The sequence below is a fragment of the Oryza brachyantha genome, chromosome 7 (genome assembly GCF_000231095.2).
Source record: "Oryza brachyantha chromosome 7, ObraRS2, whole genome shotgun sequence".
NCBI classification, from domain to species: Eukaryota; Viridiplantae; Streptophyta; class Magnoliopsida; order Poales; family Poaceae; genus Oryza; species Oryza brachyantha.
Genome location: NC_023169.2, coordinates 5,547,765 through 5,571,145, shown reverse-complemented (window position 1 = coordinate 5,571,145; position 23,381 = coordinate 5,547,765). Strand labels below are relative to the sequence as shown.

The window sequence follows — 23,381 nt, the reverse complement described above, 5'->3', positions numbered from 1 at the left end:
TAATTTAGTAGGAAGTGGTGTACATACATGTATTGGATTGATTATCTCACAACTGTTTTTGAAATCATATACGGTCACTACCCTGCGACTTGTTCTTTGAAATCATATACAGTGGCTGTGGTTTATTAGATAAAGAACTAAAACAAAATTGGAGACACCTTTGTTATTTGCGCGTGAAAATGCGCTTAAGAATAAGACCATAGGACTAAGAATAAGACCAGGAGTCTTCCACATCACACGGTAGGTTTTCTAAAAGAAAAACAGGAAGGATTTTAAATATAGTTCTAAAACTACTCTCCATGAATTATTTACAAACGTAACGCCTTTAGACATAATGTCCCATCTAGCATGGCATAACAAAATTATTCAAGGGGCACTCTTTAACAAGCACGCTATAAATAAATGGTGACATATGACATACAACTACCACGTAGCAAAATTATATGGGACCCTAGAAAATGAATAAATCATCTTACAATCGATGATTAACTTGTAGAAACAATTTGTTTACAGGAAAGCAATTAATAAACAAACCAAAACGCTCAAAATGATGTTGAAAACATATTTTGGGAGAGCAGGGTTGTCGCCAGGGGCTTGAAATTCCTCCATAAGTCAGCTAAAGAAATGTGCTAGGGTCCTATACAAAGCTACGAGACCAAGGCCCAGTATAAGACGAATTCTTCGTATGCCACTCAAATTTAATCTAGGATGATCTGAATCTTCTAATGGCAAATAAGAAATCATCCAGCGATGCAAACGAGTTTTGCACACCATTTGGAGGAGGAAGCTGAAAATGATGCGATACCAACAGTACCAGAAATCATCCACATGAACTCTCCCTAAGTTTCACTTAGACCCAATTCTTAGGATGGACAGGGAAAAAGAAAATTGCCCTAAAATCCCCACAAAACCAAGTTGAGTTGGTATTAAAACGATTGCTAATTCACATTCAAGTGATTTCTGTCTCGCACTATCTCAAATGGCAACAAGGGGACTTCAACGTTCTGTACTTCTATGATACTGGCAAAAAGATCGCCATTGCTAACAGCCATTCAAAATATTCATATGCACTATTCATATTCACAGCAAAAGTGACATTTAGACAGATCAATTCATGGCTAGGTAAAGAATCTCGTCATTACTGTTCTAATTGATGGTCATGGATAGGCAGCTCTTTTATCATCAGAACACGCCGTCTCCTTCCCACCCAGGTGACCCAGCCAGGATCCCTTGATACCACCCTGTACCCTGCCTTGGAGTAAAGACCTCGAGCTCCATCGTCATCCTCGTAAGCCCTCAGCACCATGAATCTCTGCCTCCATTGGAGCGCTAGTGCCTCGCAGGCTTTCAGCAGCGTAGTCCCTACCTTCCTCCTCCTGCAGAGATGAAACGAAATTTCAGAAGGTCTAGCTTGAATATGTTAGCAAACTTTGGGTTGTAGCTAGGGGTAGACAGAAAGCTCGTGGCTCGTTAGCTCGCTCGACTCGTGACAAACTCGGCGTTAGAGATAACGAGCTAGCTCGAGCTGGCTCGTGAGCTGCTCGTGAGCCTAACGAGCTAAACCAAAGACACAAGATTCACCGGCGTTCATTGATTTCACCCTGGAATGTATGTGTTCAGTACTTCATAAGTTCACCATGTGATTTGTTGGTTCAAACTTTAATATTTAAATACAATTTCATATGATTTGCATGTTTGAAATGAAAATTTATTTGTATAACCTATTGAAAAATGATTTAGGTTAACTTTTTATGCATGGCTCACGAGCCTAACGAGCCAGCTCGAGCTTTATAACGAGCCGAGCCGAGCTGGATTTTTAGCTCGTTACGATAACGAGTCGAGCCAGCTCGTTATCTTAACGAGCTGGACTGAGCCGAGCCGAGCTGGCTCGTTATCCAGCCCTAGTTGTAGCGGAGATCTTGATCACCTGAATGATGGCAACACCGCGATTCCTGACACATAGAAGTACTCATTGACATCTTGGAGGTTCTTAAGGATGTCGGCTTCGTCCAGAACTGTGCAGTCCACCACACCAACAATTTTCTCGTATGGTGCCTGAAAAAGCTGGCCAGTCACATCGGCTTCTTCTGCCACCAAACAAGCATACCTAACATAACAAGATCATGATAAATTTAGCCAGCACTCAGTTGAATTGCTAGATCCAAAATGATTTTGTGTGTCGATAGTTTTGACTATCCTTGGTTGCTGGCACAGCAAAAGCAAAAGTGATGACACTAACACGCATGCCTCAAATAACTAATGTTAGTGTTCAAAGTGGCATTTTACATGCACATTAGAGGTGGCGCTATGAGAAGCTGCACACAAGATGGACGGGAGGTCCTCTTGTCTTGAAGGACTCGATTTTCTAGTATTCTGCAGGATAACTGGATAAGTCACCTTGGCCTGAAGAGTGTGTTAGCATTCTGTGACATGTTGGTTTAGTCGGTGTGGCTCATTGACTGAATGTTTGCTGAGGTTTAGTTGAGAAGAATTTCAGAACCCAGAAGCAGAAAGCATTATCACCTGTCAGGCGGCGAATTCCTCAATCTGTAGATGAGCGCCGACAGCACCTCTGCCTAATCTTGACCAACATGTACAAAGCACAAAACATCATCAACATGCGCATTGCTAATTCTCCTACTGTAACTCAGGACGCGCATCACTCCATACTTTGAAGAAATCGAAGAAGAAGTCGTTGAAGAGCGCGACGGGGACGTGGAAGGCCTCGGCCTGGACGAGCGCCACCCGCCGCATCTCCTCGCCGACCCGCCCCATCCGCCGCACCCCCCACCCGCCCTCCCTCGCCAGGTACCCCTCCACCTCCTCCCCGCCTCCCGCCACGCCGGCCTCCTCCTCCTCCTCCTCCACCTTGGTGGGAAGGCAAGCGAGCCGCCGGCCTCTCCTCCTCCCGCGTCTTCCCGCGACGCCATGGCGGCAGAAGACGGCCCTGCTGCGAGGCGCGGGAGGAGCCGGGGCGAGGACTGCCGCGGGGAACCTGAGCCCGGAGGCGGAGCGGCTCCTGGACTGGGGGGAGGAGGAGGAGGAGGGGATGGGTTGGGGGAGGAGCGTGGATGGTCGGAGGACGACAGCCATGGCTGAGCGCGGGAGGGGAAGGAGGTCGGCGGCGTTAGCGGAAGGGGCGGTGGACAGACGGATGTCTGCTCCTTCGCACTGCTCCTATCCGCGCTCCCGACGCATCGGACGGCTCTGATTTTTTCAGCAGTGGATCTCGCTTTTACATAGAGAGAGAAGTCTATGTGAATTGCAACGAGAGAAATCTAAATTAATTCATATTTCAGTATGGGTCGAAAGAATTACAAAGTTATCGACATTCGGTGTTGACAATAAACTTATAGGGTGGCTACCAAGCTCGGAATTCGATAGTTAAGATGAAGAGAAAGACGATTTACCCAGGTTCAGGCTCTCGACGTGGTGAGATAATACCTTACTCCTGCTTTGCGATTGTATTCCTCAGATGGATTTTCGCTTGCCCTCAAGGGGGGCACCCTGTTCCCCTTATATAGTGGGGGAAGGGTTACAGATATGATAGAGTTCTAATCTAGTAAGACTACGATCTATCCTAATTCAGTTATGGCCCGGGCCCAAAGTACACGGCATGCAATCCGGTACGTACCGGACTCCTAGCCAACACCGTACAGATATATTCTCCTTCCTATTCGGTACCCCGTTGACCGCACGTATTTGTATAGTCTCCAAATACCCCTGGTATAGGTATCCCACAGCAGTCCCCGGAGTCGTCCATAGCAGCGTAGGCCATCCGTGCAGATCATTGATCAGTAGGTGTATCCTGACGCTATATGCTTGACACTATCCGAGTGCTTTTCATGCGCTCCCCGGGTGCTTCCCGAGTGATCCCGAGTACTCTGTGATGATTGTAGAGGCTGTGGAGGACTCCAAATGCAAGAAGATAGAAGATGCACCTAATAGGTGTAGCCCCCGACTCTATGCTTGAATGCGTAACAATTAAACATAGAGTCATCTATGGACTGTTACCCAAAAGGTTTCCTCTCGAAGTTTTCGAGCTCACCAACTCGTGCTGCATTGTTTCAAGTGCTTCCGGACCCGAGTGGTTTGGAAGTGAGTTTGTGCCGTGTTTCCCCAGACATACAGCGCTTAACTATGTTCTGCCTATGGGATAGGTTGTGCCAACTGGCTCAATCGTTACAGCCGAGTAGTTAATACCGAGTTGATTCGAGTTTACTCAAAGTTTAGGCACAGGTTAAAGAGCGCAATTAAGTGTCATGGGCGATATCGACTGACGCCTGCCCGAGTGCGGCCATGAGCCCATAACATAGGTGTTCCGTCGATTCCTTATTTGAAAGAAATTACCAATTTCATATTACTGTTATAAAACTCGTAATGTTCCTTAAAATACAGCATGGTATTCGTTATGCCAGCGCCGAAAATTTTGGCCCGCTCCGTCCGCAAAGGAACATAATAATACTTAGCCTGGTAACGGAATCTTATAGCCGTTAGGCCCAGCAGCAACCCATTTAAGCTTCCCGTTACTTAACCTGTTCATCTTCTACTCCGCCACGCTAACCACTGTAGCCCCAATTTGCTCTAGCGATCTCGCGCTCACCGAACCCTAGCCTCCGTGCCTAGAGTTCCAGCCTCTCCTCCACCCATCACACCCGCGCTTTCTCCTCCAGCCCACCGAAGAAAGCCCCCAATGGCTTCCCCGGTGGATTCAGGGAAGGCGCTGCCGCTGCATGCCTGGCAATCTTCCATCATTACCGACCAAAACCTCTCCATTCTCTCCGGAGCTGGCCTGATCCAGAGCAAGGAAGTAGCCGGATACCGCAGTGCTTATGGTGAGGAGTTCCCTACTCCCGACTCGCGAGAGGTAGTGGTATTCGAGGCTTTCTTTGAGCGGGGTTTCGGGCTTCCGGTGTCTTCCTTTTTTCGGGGTCTGTTAGATTTCTATGGAATCAAACTCCATCATTTGAACCACAATTCCATTCTTCAAATCGCGGTGTTTGTATACACCTGCAAAACCTTCCTTGGGATCCTCCCTCACTTCAACCTTTTCCGCCATTTGTTCACCATCAAGCCCCAACCAAACCGAAATCATCCCTCGGTGGTGGGCGGCGCCGGCAACCAGCTCCGTGAGGGGAGCAAAAAGGCTTGGCTTTCCTTGCCCATAAAAACGTCTCTCAAGGGCTGGCACACGACATGGTTCTATTGTTCCAACCATGCCGACTCCCTTCCTTCATTCATCGGCCACACCCTAGTAGCCCGGGAGGCCTGGTCATCTCTTCCGACCGCCGAGGAGATGCCGCAGGTGAACTCTCTCCTCAACTTGATCGAGAACTTGAAGACCGCTGGCCTAACCGACGTTTGGGTAACTCGGCACTTCATCCATCACCGAATCCAGCCTCTCAAGGACCGGGTCCAATTCGCCTTTGACTACATCGGGAGTGACGACCCAACTCGGGAGACCGCGGAGACACTTCGTCCAGCGGATATCCAGTCGTGAGCCCGCAGGCTGTTCGCGTCGAACACCCCCATCCCGGCCGATGCCTCCGGTCTTCCGCCTCCATTTAATGCCGGGAATGCGCCACTGCCGGTGAATCCTTCGTTTCTCTAAAGATTTGTTTCTTCTTTTCTTCTTGGGAAATTGCCCTGTTGCATCCTAACCCGACTCTTGTCATGCCTTCAGGATCGGCACCAGTTCCTGTCCTACCCCCCAAGTCGGTCGTTGCCCACGCTCAAGAGGGGGTCGGAGGCTTCAGTTGACGAGCTGGCCGCAAAGAGGATGGCGTTTGATCCGGACGCTGAACTTGTCGGGGAGCCCGAGGACGACGACGCTCCGACCCCGGCTCGCTCTCCAAGCCCACCTCCTTTGAGACGCCTGAGGAGGCCTGCCTTTAGGATGGGATCGAGGTAACATGACCTAGCATTTTCGCCATGATCCGAGCGGGATTCTTATGCTTGCCGAGGTCATATCTCCTAGTCTCTCCATTAGGAAATCAAGCGACATCGATCCGGCTGTGATGACCGGGTCCGGGGATGCTAAGCCCCCGGGCCCAGCGGCAGCCGCCCTTCCCACTGCCTCAAGTCAGGCCCCGGTCTCAGCGGCTATTCCCGTGATGGGGCCAATCGCCGAGACGACTTTGGCGATCGTCCCGGCCGCTACCGTAGCGTCGACTGTGAAGTCGGACGTGCCTGCGGCACTCCCACCCACAGACACTATGGAGCCGAGTGCCGGGGTGCCCGTTCCACTGGTCGTAGCTACAACCTCGGCGACGCTTCCCCCGAGGTCCCAGGAGAGCCTCGCCGACCGAGCCAGAATAGATCCTTCGGATGACTTCAAGGACATTGCCAAATTGAGCGATACATCGAGAAGTCGGTGAAGCTCATGAAGGTACGCTCTTTAACTGCTTCCATGTGTGCGCGACCCTGTTAACTCTTATTGTGTTGTTCAGGGGATCGAAGCATGCTCGAAGGCAAAGTTAGAGGCCCTTCGGTCGCTGGATCCTCAGTTGGGGAACATGGACGCCCTACGGTAGGACCGCGATGAGATCTTGGGGCGGGCGAAGGCTATGGAGAGCCACCTGCAAGGTGAGATAGCCGGTCTTCGCGTGGAGCTGGTGTCGAGTAGCGCTCGGATCGAAGGTGCGACGATTTGTCTTTGGTCATTGTTCTTTCTTCGTAGCTGAAGATCATCTTCTCTTTGTCAGATCAAGATGTAGCCTTGAGGGAGCAGGAGAAGGCGAACTTGATCCCATGTTCTTCGCAAAAATCTTGGAAAACTCTAGAGATGAACTGCCTACCGTTGTCCGTAATGATACGGTTCGGAATGTCGAAGCAGTAGATAATGTTCTGTATGAAGTCTCTCGCATGCGCCGAGTCGATTGTGGCGACCAGTTTTGCTTCTATCTACTTAGTGAATTTGTCAATGGCAGCAAACAGGTGGGTGAACCCTCCTAGTACCCACTTGAAGGGCCCGACGATGTCGAGTCCCCAGACGGCGAACGACCAGGAGATCGGGATAGTTTGCAGTTCTTGTGCCGGCACGTGTGTCTGCCTTGCAAAGAATTGGCACCCTTCGCACTTTCTAACCAACTCTTACACGTCTGTTACGGTGGTTGGCTAGAAGAACCCTTGCCTGTAGGCCTTTCCAACTATCGTCTTGGCCGAGGCGTGGTTGCCACAGAGGCCCGAGTGGATTGACTGGAGTATTCGTCTGCCCTTGTCAAGGAGCACGCAGCACATGAGAATGCCCAACGCGCTTCGCCGAAGGAGTTCTCTGTCTGACATGATGTAGCAGTAGCTTTGTCGGCTGACGCGTTCGGCTTCAGCCTTATTAGTCGGGAGGACTTCCTCCGTGAGAAACTTGATGAACGGAATTCTCCAATCGTTAGTGATGACTACGACCGTGCGGTCGTCGGAGTTCGGTGGTCGGCCGTTGTCTCCCACATCTTCTGCTTCACTCGGGGTCGGTTTGGGTTCGTCCTTTTTCTCGACTGTAGGCTTCATGAGGTGTTCGACGAATATGTCAGTTGGCACCTGTAGCCATTTTGAGCTGAGATTGGCTAATTCGTCAGCGGCTTCGTTGTTGTGCCGCAAGATATGAACCAGCTTGAGTCCCTCGAATTTGTTTTCGAGTTTGTGTACCTCCTGTCGGTAGGCTTGCATGTTTTCGTCGGCGCAGGTCCACTCATTCATGACCTTGTTGACGACTAACTGGGAATCCCCACGAACTAGCAGCCGCCTAATCCCGAGGGATATAGCCAACCGTAGCCCATGGAGGAGTGCTTCGTACTCGGCTATGTTGTGTGAGGCCGGGAAGTGAATCTGGAGCACGTACTTAAACTTCTTGCCATTAGGCGATATAAGCATTACTCCAGCCCTGGCCCCTGACATGCGTAGAGAGTCATCGAAGTACATTGTCTAGTGAGGCAGCTCTTTTGGCGTGGTTTCCAGTTGTACGTCGGTCCACTTGGCCATGAAGTTGGTGAGTGCCTGTGACTTTATCGTGGTGCGGAGCTTGAAGGTGATGTCGTACGACATCATCTCCAGTGCCCACTTTGCGATTCGGCCTTGCACCTCCTTATTATGTATGATGTCGCCGAGAGGGTATGATGTGAGGACAGAAACCTAGTGGGCTTGGAAGTAGTGAACAAGCTTCCTTACCGTTATCAGGACGTCGTAGAGAAGTTTCTGGACTTGAGGGTATTTTAGCTTGGATTCTCCAAGTACTTCGCTAACGAAGTAGACCGGCCGCTGCACCAGCTGAGCGTGTCTGTCTTCTTCCCGCTCGACCACGAGGACCGTGCTGACGACTTGTTCTGTGGCCGAGACGTAGAGTAGGAGTGGCTCATTTGGGCTGGGCGAAGCTAGCACGGGAGGAGAGGTAAGTATTTCTTGAAGTCCTCAAAGGCTTCTTGCGCTTCTGGGGTCCATGTGAAGTGGTCAGTCTTGTTCAGTAGCTGGAAGAAGGGCATCCCTCGGAGGCCGAGTTGTGATACGAATCGGCTGAGGGCCACCATGCATCCGGCCAACTTCTGGGCATGTCGGAGCTCGCTGGGAGGCTTCATGTTGAGTATGGCTTGGACTTTTTCCGGGTTTGGCTCGATGCCTCGTTGGGATACGACGAAACCGAGGAGCATGCCGGAGAGGACGCCAAACACACACTTTTCAGGATTTAGTTTTATCCTGTAGCGTTGGAGGTTATTGAACGTTTCCTCTAGGTCGGCTAGTAGGTCATCCTTCTTCCTCGACTTCACGACCACGTCGTCGACATATGCTTGTACGTTTCACCCAATCTGATCATGGAGGCACCCCTGGATAGTCCGTTGGTAGGTTGCCCCCATGTTTTCCAGACCGAACGACATTATGATGTTGTAGTATGCGCTGAATGGTGTGATGAAGGCGGTCTTCATCTAATCGGCCTGTCTTAAGCTAATCTAATGGTAGCCCGAGTAGCAATCGAGGAAGCTGAGCAATGCGCAGCCAGCCGTCGAGTCTACGACTTGGTCAATGCGCGGTAGACCAAACGGATCCTTAGGGCATGCCTTGTTAAGGTCCGTGTAATCCACACACATTCGCCATTTGTCGTTCTTCTTTTTGACCATAACGGGTTGGCCAACCAGTCGGGGTATTTGACTTCTTTGATGAAGCCAGCCGCGAGCAGTTTGGTTAACTCCTCCTTAATCGCGTCTTTCTTGTCTTATGCGAAGCGGCGGAGTTTGCTTAACTGGCCTAGCGTCGTCTTTTACATTCAAGGAGTGCTCAATCACCGATAGAAATTTTATCCGAAGAAAATAAATACAGTAAATACTTTAATTAAGACAATGCATATTTGAATAAAGAAAGCGGGGAATTTGCAATAATGGGTTCAATATGATCAAAGATGAGTGCCACTTGCCTTGCTCTGGCCCCTGGGGTACTTCAGCGACGATCTCGAAGTAAACCAGCTCTTCGGCGGGGTCCGAATCTAAGCGACAAAGCACAAAAATAAATAAAACAGGCACAAACTCTACTGAAACAGCAAAAGAAAGTATTTTTAATGGATTCTTGACAATTTTATGAATTTAATGAAATTTGAATGGACCTAAACGGAGACTAGATGAATTATTTATGAATTTTAGAAGTTTTCTGTGTTTTTAAACTAAATAGAAAAGTCCTAAATCAATTATTGCATAATTAATGGGGCTGCTGACGTCAGCGAGGAGAGAGGAGGCGGCGCTGACGGGTGAGGGCCACCTGTCGGTGGGAGAGAGGGGGGAGGAGAGGCTGACGGCTGGGCCCCACGGGAGGAGAGAGGGAGGAGAGCCGGCTGGCAAGTGGGCCCGTCCGGCCAGAGAGAGGGAAACAGAGAGGGGAAAGGAGAGCGCGACCGGCGACGGTTGGCTCAGGCAGCGCGGCGGAGGCTGAGGGACGGTGGCGCGACGGCGGCGGTGCCACGACGACGGCGACACGGTGACGACCGCGCATGAATCGGCGGCGCAAGTGCGCGGCCGAGAGAGGGAGCGGTGGCCGGCCAACACGACGGCGACGAGCGCGCGACGCGCGCACGACGGAGCTTCGGGCGGAGACGGAAAAGTGGGCGACGGCGCGGCGGCGGTGGGGATTTATAGCGTGGGGAGGCCGGCTAGGGCGGAGGCGGTGGTTGGAGACCGAGTCGGCGACGCGGCGGACTCGGACTCGGGGGCGGCGATGCGACGGACTCGGACTCGGCCGACGTGGGCGCAGGCGCGGTCGCTGACAGGCGGGCCCCACCTGTCAATGGCTTGAGGGAGGAGGGAGGTGGCGACAGACTTCACGGGCGCGGGCGAGCGAGCTGGGCCGGCTGCCAGCGGCCCAGGCGGAGGGGAGGCGCGCGCGGGTGAGGCCGACTCGGCTGGGCTGGCCCGGGAAGGAGGAGAGGAAAAAGAAAAAGGAAAAAGAAAAAGAAGGGGAGGAAAATTGGACTTCGGCCCAATTTGAGAAGGAAGGGAAAAGAGAGGAAAAAGGAGGAAAAAAGGAAAGCCCCACTTTTGCCGAGTTTTAAATTAATTTGTTTGGCCAAATTTTATACTCCTGCGATTTGAGTTTAAATCCTGTTAATTGATTTGCGAACCTCGATTTAATTAAATTAAGTTCTTTTAGAGGGATTTTCCTGAGTTAATTAAGCCAATTGTATTTACGGATTTCTTTTTACGATTTTAGGCTTGGGACAAAACTTCGGGTGTGACAGGGGCGGCGGCGGCGATGCAAGAGCAGCGGCCGGGGTGAGGCGATGCGCGGGGAGCGAGTCAGGGAGAAGAGAGGGAGAGCGAGGAGGGAGGCGGCGATCGACGGCGGGGCGACCACGGGGCAAAGCGGCGCGATGCGGAGCGGTGTCGGTGGCGCGAGGCAGAGGAGAGGACAGCGAAGGAGAAAGGGACGGCGGCGACGGTGGCGTCGGTGTGACGACGGTGCGACGTCGCACGGCGACCGGCGGCAGAACGATGACGACACACGCGCGCTCACGACGGCGCGTGACGGCAACCGGGATGGAGAAGAAAAGGAGGAGCAAGGGAGAAGGAGAGCGGGAGCTCACCGGGGATGGCGTGATGGTGATGACGACGCGTAGCGGCGGCGACCCGAGGCCGACGCGGTGGTGACGGCCGTCGCGTCGCGAGACGGCGGAGGGGACGGCATCCTACGGCGGCAGTGACAGGCGAGCGTGAGAGGCAAAGAAGGGGAACGACGGCGCAAAGCGGGAGCAGCGGCAGCGCTCCTGGGTTTAAAAAGGATAGGCTAGCGCGGTAGCGCCGTGCAGGGTGGGGGTGGTTGGTAGCGGCGGCGTGCAGACGCGGAGAAGACGGGAAGGTAGTTGGTAGCGGGACCACGCATGGCGCATGCGGCGGTTGTGTGGCGCGGGCGGGAAAAGCGGCACGGCCGTTGGGCCGGCGCAAGCACGGTGGCAGCGTGGCAGGAGGAGGACACAGCGGGGTGTGGCTGGCACGGGCAGAGGAGGCGTCATGCACGCGTGAACGCGGTAGGCGGCGCGGGTCATGGCAGCGTCGAGGCGTGCGCACGGGCGCGGATGCGAGCGAGCGCGAGGGTGGTGCGAGTGCTGGCGCGGCGCGGCGATGAGGCGGTGAGGCAGCGACGCGGCGCGGTGGTGCGGCGCAACCGAGCGGTGAGGCAGGGGCGGGTGTATTTATAGGGGAGAGCTAGAGATCAATCTAGGAATCCATCTCCTATAAAAAGGGAATAGATAAAGTTTCAAATGGATAAGAAATAGAATTCTAATTGATTGGAATTAGTTTTTAGGTGAGAGAGGTGGTGGGCTTGGCCTAGGGGGAGAAGGATGTGCGGCACATCAGGGAGAGGTGGGGAAGGCGTGCGACCAACAGGGGGAAGGGGGAGATCGCACAGGGGAAGAGGCATAGGAGAGTTCGGCCAGGGAGGGAAAAAAAGGAAAAGAGAAAAATAAAAGGGCAAAAGAAAAGGGAAAAAGGGAGAAAGAAAGAAGGAAAAAAAGGAAAAAGGAAGGAGGAAAAAAAGAAATTACCTCCAATTTTGCCAATTTTTATTAAGTTTTATTAGAGAAAATTTTATTATCTGCAATTCAAGTTTAAATCCCGTTAATAATTTTTAAATGCTTTCGGGATATTTTAGAATATCCAAAAAGCTTCCAATTAATAAAATTAATTTACACTTCTTTTCTCCTGAACTTTAATTAAATAAATTATTTTTAATACATCATTTAATTGAGTTTTAGCTAGGGTAAACTCTAGACGTGACACAATCAAAGAAAAATTCTTTTGCCATGAGTTTGCAAGTTTGGCCCATCTCGCTCAAACGCTATCAGTTCATGAAAGCCGATTGCGAGGTGCAAAAGAAGAGGAATTTTGGAGTCGTCAAAGCCGGAGCAGAGAAGATAATTTTGAAGCATGAGTTCTCATACTTCAAAACTGGGAGGCATGTGTTAACACCAAAATTTGGTAAATTTCCGTATTGGATTCGGATAAGGAAAGGTGCAATCGCTCATAGAAATTCTATCTGGAAGAGTTTAAATTCAATAGGAAATCGAGAAGACCAAGGTATGGCAACGTAACTTTATCTAGTAGTTAGAGTTAGTTTTTATTTTATCTTTAAGAGATTAGAGTCCGATCGGGACTTGTTTTCTTTTATCTATTAGAAACCGTGTCGTGATAGAGATAGAGTTTGTTATTTCTTTTTATCTATTAGGAGTTGTATGTCGTATCCAACACGGCCTAACCTCTACCCGAGGGGATAAATATGTATGTCCAGGGTCATTGTGAACTATCTACACCTCAATTAGATTAAATACTTTCGGCGCATTGCCACTCTCTTGTCCGAGGTTTTCAATTCCGGTGGAACTTGGCACCTGATGCGGGGCTGCATCGCTTCGATCTTCGGCGAAGGGGTAAGTCCATCATTCCGTCGAGTCACAGTAATCACATCTGCAAGATTACAACTATCTCGGTTCGGTCTGATCTTCTAATCTAGTCGTGCGATTACTAGTTATCAGTTTCAACTTAGGTCACTTTCGTGTTTTGAGTTGATCTGGTCGACCACTTTGGACGATCTACCTGGGTTTTATACTTGTCGTTTGACATATTCAATCTAGTACTGTCTCGGTTTGGTCCGATCTAGTAGATTGTGTTTGTCAGATGGTTTATATCAGATCAATGTATTTTGTTCATTGTTTTATTGGAGTACCAGCCGATAAGTTACAAGTCATCGGCTCATAGGTTTGATAGCAATCTAGATCTGTTTAGTATCTATCCTGACATTGATAGGGTTAATCTTGAACTGTCTCGGTTGAGTCCGATCTTCTATGATTATTCTTAGCAATCTGGGCTATGTATTTTATAGATCTGTGTTGTTTGTCCGCTGTCTATAGCCGATGATTTTTGCTGATCTACATGTTTATCATATTTACATCAATATAGTAGCCGATTGCTTTATTGCATTATTTTTGTACCAATCGGCTTGATTTAGTTAAATCGGTAGTTATTTATGTTGCATCGGCTTGTGAGAATCATACGCAAATTGTGTTTAGCCAATCGTAACATATGATTGATTGTTTATTCCAAGTAATTCGTTGGTTTATTTATTAGCCTTATCGATCTTCATGTTTCCTATAATCATATCGTGCTCGATTGCATAGTGTCTTGGTTAAGTCCAATCTTTCTACGTCTAGTTCGATCTAGGTATAGGGACTTGTCCGATCGACTAAGATTAATAAGTAACATGGCGGATTATGTTGGTCTAATATTTATTTCAAGTTTATTTCTATTGGTGTTTCTAACCGATCCATGCTTTTCACAGCCGATCGTTCATCCTATCCGCTAACCGTTGCAGCATCAACATTCGATTGGCTGGATATTTACTCACCTATCGGCTCGATAGCCGATCGACTTATTTTACTGTTCATCTTGTCAGTTGGAGGATCAAACTTGTTGGTATGTCCACGCGCATTCTAAGTTTTAGGTCATGCACTGGAGCTGTCTAAGATTGACTCCCAGGCCTTCGTGTGTGACACGTCAACGTTCACATTTTGATGTCAACAGACGGCGACGCAAGGGAGACAGGCCATCCTTGCGATGACAGGGATGTCAATGCACGGCCAGAGATAGCCTGCCTGCCCTCGCTTTTCTCGAGGAGGGGCACAGATGGGGGCACGTGCCTGCAACCACATTTAATGCGGCCAAGCACGCGTCTGCGCCCATCCTGAGTGTGGCATGGCGTGCGCCAGGCGCCCTCCCATCGCCATAAATACGGTGGTTGGGCGCTGAGGGCTAGCCGCGTCTGACGCATGGTGGGCCCCACATTTGTAACCCCCATGTCTAGCGAGTCAGGGGTGGCCTGACCCCTCCGGCGCTCGGCCGCCCAACAATCTTTCGGGCCTGGTCCTCTAGGGGCACACGGTTTTTTGGGCTCGACCTCCCCTTATAGGGATTTCGACTTGTTGGCCCATGGAGCTGCGAGCCACACACAGAGGGGATACCCCCGGGCCCATATCTCTATGTATGCGCACATGTTAAGATAGATTGATTATTATGGTATGTGGTCACTGATAGTGATCTCTACCCTTCTGTCTACTATAATACATAGAGAAGCTCCACACCAATTTTTATGCACAAACATGTAATGACACATTCATATTTCCAGTGCTTCAACTTTCAATTTGCCAACCAAACTCTCTGTAGATAGAATATATATATGCTCTCTAAAGTCCCTCTTTATATATGTGTATTTCAGAATAATTGTGCAAACGACTGACTTATCTGATACCAGTCAAAAATTATTTTTAGCCTTGTAACAATGAATATCACATAGTGGTGTTTCAGATTTCGTTGAAGTTGGGAAAGAAACTAGTGTTCAAATTTGAGTGATGAAATACTACCAGGGTAAAAATGCAACGTGCAAGTAATTATCATTGCAAGTATCAAATGTCTTTATATTTCCCTACTTTAGTAGGTCTCATCTTTTCGCTTGTTGCTCATTAGCTAAAATTTGAATTTTCAATCTTAAATTTGAAGTTGATTTTGAGGTTCTTTTCATCGTAGTTTATTTTTCAGTCTTTGATTTTAGATCACTAAAAACATATATATAATTTTATTTATAAATTATTTTTCATTTGCAAATACTGTACTTTAGCTTTTGTAAGTTGTTTCTGATATACTCACGGCATCACAGTGCAGCTGTGGAATTACAATAAATTTTGTCTTTCCACCATTGACATCATATTTACGGTCGTCTTTTAGTTTACCTTATCTTTTCATGCATGAAAAAACTTGTGGATATATTTTTAGTCTATAAACATAATTTCATTTTTTTCTTTTTTTCACTGATTTAGCATTCAGTGAATACTAAAGGATAATGAATTCAATTAGAAGATGGCCTTAACACTTTATGCTTAGAAATGGACTAATTTCAAAAGCTATTTTTTCAAGTGAAATATGATGCCAACCTCAACCAATACACATACTGAAGGAGTGAAAGGTATAATATATCAGTGCTCCTGCGTTATCTCTGATTATTATTGATTTTTAGATGCTTTCTTTAATCTTTTTAGATTTTTATAATAGCTATTTTACCATCCTTAAAAAAGTACATCTAGATAACAAGATTTGCATTCAAATTTTTAGTACCTCAAGGTACAAAGTCACTGAACTGGAGGTATCAACACTATAAATTATGGTAACTCGAGGTGCATTCTCAAGGTTACTCTTTAATAATATTCTCACCCATGCTTGCATCTCACATTGCACCACATATATATAGTGCAATGCAACAATTTATCAAGATGTGTTTTTATTTCCGAAAGCACAAAAGAACAAGATTTTTCCCTTGTCCTTGACATTGTGAAGGTTTTTTGGTACACATTGTTCCAATGAAGTTCATTCTTTGAAAGCTTACAATTACTCTAGAATTTAATATTTTTCTTTGGTATCTCAACAAAGGGGACCCCGAAGTATACTTTAGAAAAGGGAAAAATGGAGGGCAACATTAAGGGCATGTACAACGATCCAGACAGCAGTTGTCTATTTGACACAAACAAACAATGAAATAGATGTATTGTACATCAGTTCAGACAGTTGTTGTCTGTTTGGTTTATTGTATGTTGTTTAATTCATACATGCATCTATGATCAAACATACATTGATCTTTGTATGATATTTTGTTAATCTAATAAGTGACTATCAAGTATAAATAAGTTAACATAACCCATAGATCAAAAAACTACTTCCATTCAAATTCACATGCTCAGTTTAAAATAGGTGTGCAGTAAGAAAACTGCTCACATTCATACCCATACAACACTATTGTTCATAGCTAGAAATGAAAGGTGCAAGCTCGCCTCGCCTCATAGCATATTCCTAAAACAATTATACATTCGCATCTATAGAGCAGGACTTTTAGTTCATCCACTTGGGCTTCATTTTGTAAGCTCAACTAATTGCCAATTTGACCATTCAAATAGTTCAGAATGCCAATAGCATATAAGCGCATCAGTGAAGTTCAGAATGTCAGTACCGGTCTTATTTTTTGCCATCAGCAAAAAAAAAAGGTGTGGCATTGTTTATGTTCAATGTATTCCAATCTCAAAATTTCATTATTTCTAAAAAAAAGAGAAATCAGACTGCTATACCAGATTCCTAGATCTAAAGCACGCGAGTATGTATCCATGAATCCATTGGTGAAGCCATTGTTGAGCTAGCCAAGTAGTGTTGGCCGCCGGTTGAGCTCAGGGAGCCGGAGAAAGTAGGGGAAGCCCACCTCCATTCACCAATCGGCTGCATCCCGCTCGCCGGCAGCTATTGTGCCCGATCTTTTCCTTTCCTCCTCCACCGCTGTTGTGCCTTACCCTATAGTTGCAGCCATCGCTGCCAGAGGTTTTTACCCATGTGTCATTAAAAAAGATAGCGCCGGCCTCTGTGCCACTAAAAAGTTTGGTTCTCCCTCTATGTCATCCTCAAACTTTATCGCGCCCTCGACGCCATTCCGTCCGTTTTTGGTGCTAACGGTAGGTTGTCACGCCCTGAGTTTTACCTTAGCCAAGAATAAATTAAATAATACATTAAAAATAATTGGTTAATTAAAGTTCAAGAGAAAACCCAGTAAATTTAATCCAATTTAATTGGATGCTCTTCGGAATGTTCTAAAATGTCCTGAAAACATTTTAAATTATTAACAGGATTTAAATTTAAATTGTAGTCAATAAAATTTGCTTAAATAAACTTAATAAAAATCGGCAAAATTGGAGACAATTTCCTTTTTTTTCCTCCTTCCTTTTTCCTTTTTTTCCCTCCTTTCTTTTTCCTTTTTTTCCTCTTTCTTTTTCTATTTTCCTTTTCTCTTTTCCTTTTGTCTCCTCCAGGCCGAACTCCTCCTCCCTTGTCGCACCTCCCCTCTGCCTCTCCCCCTGTAAGATCTTCTCCTCCTCTCCCCGTTGTGCGTGCATCCCTCCCTCCCCAAGCCGTGCAGCACCAACTCCCTCCCCCACGGCCAAACAACCAGCCCTATCTCTATCTCCACCCAAAACTAATTCCAATCAATTGGGACTCCAATTATTATCCCTTTGAAACCTTATCTATTCCTTTTTAACAAGAGATGGATAGCAAGATTTATCTCTAGCTCTCCCCTATAAATACCTCCTACACCCTTGCATCTTTTCTCCGTCTCCCTCTCCCGTGCACCTCCTGTCCAGCAGCAGTGCAGCCGTCTGCCGGTTTTCTTCCCCCGATCGTCAGGTTCGCATATATTTTGTTCTTGCGAATCAATCTAAATTCATCTGCCGTTTAATTGTTTAGGTTTTCTAGCCGAATAGCGAGGAACAGCAGCAATCCGTTGCTGATCTCTCCACCAAATATCAGGTTCGGGTACGTTTTACTCATGCGAATCAATCTACCTTTGATCTATGGTTTAATTGCTTAGATTTTCTAATCTAATTAGCTAACGTGACATTGATCTACAGTGCGGACTTTAATTTCGTGCACGTAGATTGGTTTAACGTTAAAGTCGTCTAATTCTAGTTCAGCGAGTCGTTAAATCTCAATTTAACGGGTCGTTAATTCCTGTCGTTGTTCCGCTAACAGTTCACGGTTTCACGTTTCGGATCTAATTCGTCGTGCAAATCTCTGATTCGTGCACGTTTCGGCTGTCATGCGAATACACATTCTGTTCGCAATTTTCTGAGCCGTGACCCAACTCGCGCTCGAAGTCCCCATCTCCTCTCCCGGCCTAGCTCTCCCACCGGCCCACTCCCTCCGTCGGCCTGGCAGCCAGCTCCTCCCGGCCCATCTCCCTCTCTCACTCTCCCATTGGCCTCCTCCTCTTTCCCGCGTGGGCTGAGCTACGGCCCAAATTCCTCCTCCCTTGCGGCCGGAGTCCGGATCTCCTCCCCCGGGCTCCTCTCTCCCTGACAGGTGGGGAACCTCCAGCTGCCGCGCACGCCGGTGTCGCTTCTGCCTAGCCGCACGCCGCTGTTGCCATGCCACGCCACTGGCCTCCCTCCATCGCTACCGTCGTGTCGCGCCGCGTTCCTGCGCCGCACCGCTACCTGGCCACCGAGTTGCGCCACCGCCTCGCCATGGCTGCCACCGGCCGCTGCCTCGTCACCTCACCCTCGTCGACCGCGCTTGCGCCGAGTCGCGCCAAGCCGCGCGTCATGCGCAACCGCTCTGTCCCACTTGCGTCGCGCTTGCACCGCGCGCCGCCGCTCTCCTCTGCTGCACCGCACATCGCCGCCCGTGCCAAGCCACGTCGCACCTGTTCGCCGCGCCGACCGCATCCTTCACGCCGCCTCGCCCGCGCCCGCACCGCCGACGTGTCTCGCCTCCGTCTGCCTCACCCCACGCCGGCACCGTCGTTGTCACGCCTCCCTCGTCGGTCGTGCCTCGCTCACGACGTCGGTCGCGCCGTGCCACCTCGCCGCCGACGCGTCTGCGCCCCGTACTCGCCCGTGTCCGCGCCGTGCCGCCTCGCCCCGCCCGCGTCCCGCAACGGTAGCGCGCAACCACCAAACTGCTTTTCCCGGCCGCGTCTCGCACCGCCACCAACCACCTCCCGCTTTTGCCGCGCCGCGTCTAACCCGGTCGCGCTAACCGCCCCTCCGCCCTAAGCGCGCCCCGATGCGTCGCCTCCCTATAAAATCCTCCCCTCGGCCGCCGCTCGCTTTCCCTTCCCGCACCCAAGCTCCATCGCCTCTTGCCGCCGATCGATCTCGCCGTCCGGCGCCGGGATCGCTCGCTGCCGGCCGACATCCCCTGTCCCGCCTCCTCGCCGATGCACCGACGCCCCCACCGCCGTCGGTAAGCCTCCGCGTCGCCCTACCATCTCCCTTCTCCTCCTCGGCCAGTCGACGTCGCCCGCGTCACCGCCGCCGGCCGAGTGTGCCGCTCGCCATCGCCGCCACTCCCCGCCGACGTCGCCTCCGCGACGCCTCCCCTGAGCTGCCGCCGGCCGCGCCTTGGCGCGTCCGCGTTGATGGTCGTCCCCGTCGCCGGTAAGCCGTCACCATCCTCCCTCTCCCTCTCTTTTCCTCTCTGCCTGTGGACGCCGAGCCGGTGCTGCCGTCGTGCCCTCGCGCGGTCCGGCAGTCGTCGTCGCCCCTTCGCTGGCCATCAGCCCCGCCTCGTCATCGCCGACGTGACCCCGCCGTCGTCGGAGCGTCGCCGTGCCCGTGTGTCGCCGCCGTTGTTCTCCCCGTGCCGTCGGCAGGCGCTAGGTCCCGTGTGCCACCGCCGCCGGGTCACCGCCCGACGTCATCGCTGTCATGCCGTCATTTTGCCGTCCTCGCCATCCTACGCTGCCGCCCCACTGCATCCCCTTCCTCTTCCTCCGTGCGCGCGCCGAACGGTCGTCGCTGTCGTGTGCCGTATTTGGTCGCCGCCGTCCCGGCCGTCTTTGTTCCCACCGCCGGCCTTCGCCGTGCGCCGCTCCCCTTTGCCATCGCCCTCGTGACACCATCGTCGAGCTCCCTCCGCCCATGCCCGAGCGCGCCCGCGCCGCCAGTCGACTCACTGCCGCTCCACCCCCTCCGTCCGCCTTTCTCTCTCTCCCGCGGGCCCCACATGTCAGCCGCTGTCCCCTCTCTCTCTCGGCTATGCCACTGCCTAGTGGGTCCCATCTGTCAGGCGCCAGCTCCCTCTCTCTCCGCGGGCCCCACCCGTCATACTCCCTCTCCTCACTGCCTCCTTTCTCTCTCGCGTGCGGGCCCACGTGTCAGCCTCCCCTCTCCCTCTCTCTCACACCGCCATGTGGGTCCCGAACTATCAGCCGCCACTCTCTCCTCGCTGACATCATTCCTCCAATTAATTGCACAATAAATCATTAAGGTTTTCTATTTAATTTAAAACACAGTTAATCTTCTAAAATTCATAGCTAATTCATCTAGTCTCCGTTTAGGTCCATTCAAGTTTCATTAAATCCAGAAAAATGCCATGAATACATTAAAAATAGTTTCTTTCTCTGTTTTAGTAGTTTTATAGTCTGTTTTTGCTTGTTTTGCCTTTTGGTCGTAGGTTTTGACCCCGTCGCAGCGTCGTTCGTTCTCGAAGTCGTCGCCGAAGTTTCTCGTGGGTCTAAGCAAGGCAAGTGGCACCCTTCTTTGATCATATTGAACCTATGATTATAAAATCTCCCGCTTTTACATTCAAACATGCACTGTATTCAATTGTATTTACTTTATTTATCTATTGGGCATTTACCTTTATATACCCGTTGATCCCCACTCATTATTATTGTTATCCTAGGGTTAATTTGACTAGAAATAGGCTTAGGCAATGCTTAGCCATGCTTAGTTCAACTAGCTCACCAATTCTTATTTAATTATTTATTAGACTTGATAAACCTTAATGGTTGTGATCATGGTTAATTTTCCAATGTGGATTAATTCAACTAAAATATTGCTTATGGTGGGCTGTGGGTGCATGGTTTTGAGAGTCATGCCCATGGCAATTAAGGACCGGTTCTCGGGAAACCCTGAAAGTCTTACACGTACTAACCACAAGCAAAATGGGCAATGGTGAGACTCGTAATCTAGCTTGTCCCTATTCGACGTACCAAGGCAAGGGTTAGCGTGGTGGAGTATGGACGGGCAATCGTGGTGTAACGAAAGCCTCTGCTGCTTCCGGATTCACCAAGGCACAAGAGAAGACTGCCCGACTTGGTGTAAAGAAGGGGGTGAAACCTGAAGTGCGGTGCGATTGTCTAGGTAGGGTTAGGTGAAAGGTCTTATCATGGTTTGCATACTAAGGTATCGTGGTGATACGTTGGGGCATGGTAACATGCTTGGGAGCCATGTCTTATGGGTAAAGGTGTACACCTTTGCAGAGTAAAACTATTTGAATAGCCGTGCCCGTGGTTATTGGGCGAACTGACAGATTCATTGGGATTAGTGAACCTTTTAAATAACTTGATTAATCTTGGAACTGGTTTGACCCTGCGCAATGTGGTGTAACGTTGGTAGTGGTTTAGGTCTGTCGCAACGTGGTTAACGTTGGAGAGAGGGTTGACCCTGTTACGGTGTGGTGTAACGCTGGACAGTGGTTTGGGCCTGTTGCAACGTGGTGTAACATTGGACAGTGGATGATTACTTTAAATGTTTACTTTACTTTTATTTCAATCTATTTTATCTAGTGTTTTGCTAAATTACTGCATCTTTTGTGTAATTTAACCTTAGCCTATTCCTTGTATCCTATTGCATTCATTATTTCCCTCTCTTGGGTGTTACTTGTTGAGTACGGTGGTTTGTACTCAGCCTTGCTTAATTTTTCCCCCACCAGTGCAAGTGCGAGAGCCTGAGTCAGAAGTCAGAAGGTTGTTCCCAAGGTTGAAGTGAGGTTCAGTCCGCCGTCGAGAATGCCTGTGGTGTGGAGCCGTCATTGTCAGCTGAAGCTAAAGATTAGATGGTTTAGTTTGTTTTCTTTTTCCGTTGCATTTCGATAGATAATTGTTTTTATTTGTTTTTAAGTCGTAAAACTGTGTATTGATTTGTGATAGTGTGTACTCGGGCTGATTCCTAGACCGAGGACTTCGTGTCACGCCCAGAAATTCCTCACACGAATTTCTGAACTTAATTGCGTATTAAATCCCTGTCCAGGACCAGCCAGGGTACACAAAAAGACAATGTTGATTACATAACCATCGTTCTTAGAAACAACTGAAAATTACACTTATTCTAGCGGAAATGCAGCGGAAAGAAAAACAAAGGGGTAGACTAGCTCCAGCGGGTACGGCTCCAGTTCACAGGCAACACTTCGACGGCGGAACAGCTCACTCCTGAGAAGCACCTCCATCGGACTCTACTTCTAGCTCTGGGTTGGGAAAGTTAAGCAAGGCTGAGTACAAACCACCGTACTCAACAAATAACACGGACAAGGGGGAGATAAATGATGCAACGGGATTTACAAGGACAGGCTAGGGTTAGTTGCGACAAAGCAGCAGTTTAAATAAATAACAGAGCTTAAAGAACAAAGGTGATTGAGAGCAGTAAAGCATAAATAAAATAAGCAGTTGTAAAGTACCACAACACTGTCCAACGTTACACCACGTTGCAACAGGCCCAACCACTACTCAACGTTACATCACGTTGCAGTAGTCCCAAGTGATAACAAATTTACTCAAGTTATTAGGGGTTCACTAATCACAGTGAAGCTGGGAGTTCGCCCGTAACCGTGGGCACGGCTATTCGAATAGTTTATACTCTGATCAGAGGTGTACTACTGTACCCACAAGACACGACTCCACTACACTTGAACGTGTGCCGACATACCACCACGGCATACCGGAAAGGAGACCGTGATAGGACCCGTTACACAACCCTCCCTATTTAATCGTACCACACTTCAGGTTTCACCCCCTCCTTTACACCAAGTCGGACAGTCCCCTCTTGTGCCTTGGTAGATCCGGAAGCAGGAGAAGCTTTCGTTACACCACGATTGCCCGTCCATACTCCATCACGCCTACCCTTGCCTGGGTACGTCAAATAGTTCGAAGTCATGCTCCAAATCCCACCTTACCCATTTCGGCATGTGGTTAGCACTTAATGACTTCCAGGGTTTCCCGTGAACCGGTCCTTAATCGCCATGGGTGCGACTCTCAAAACCATGCACCCACAGCCCACCATTATCAATATTTTAGTTGACATTAACCCGAACTGGGTAGTGAATCATTATCTCAGCTAAACAGAACTAAGCATAATTATATGTGACCCCATGAGCTATTTGTTCTAAGCATGGCTAAGCATTAACCTAGGCCTGACTCTAATCAAGTTACCCCTGGTCCAGCAATGAATAAAGTTGGATAAACAACGGCATAATAATAAGGTTTACCCGAAAATAGCATAAAGTAAGTACTTTAATTAAAACAATGCATATTTGAAATAAATAAGCGGGGAATTTGCA

General features: G+C 49.1%; 1 protein-coding gene across 1 annotated transcript; it reads right to left on the bottom strand.

Annotated features, from left to right (window-relative positions):
- Window positions 1–875: 875 nt before the first annotated feature.
- LOC102699882 lies at window positions 876–3,305 on the bottom strand. The gene is made up of 4 exons (XM_006658394.3): window positions 2,671–3,305; window positions 2,524–2,576; window positions 1,928–2,107; window positions 876–1,376 (listed from the first exon to the last, which is right to left on the bottom strand). Exons 1-4 carry the CDS (start codon window positions 3,091–3,093, stop codon window positions 1,139–1,141), a joined length of 894 nt encoding a protein of 297 aa, XP_006658457.2. The 5' UTR covers window positions 3,094–3,305; the 3' UTR covers window positions 876–1,138.
- Window positions 3,306–23,381: the final 20,076 nt, after the last annotated feature.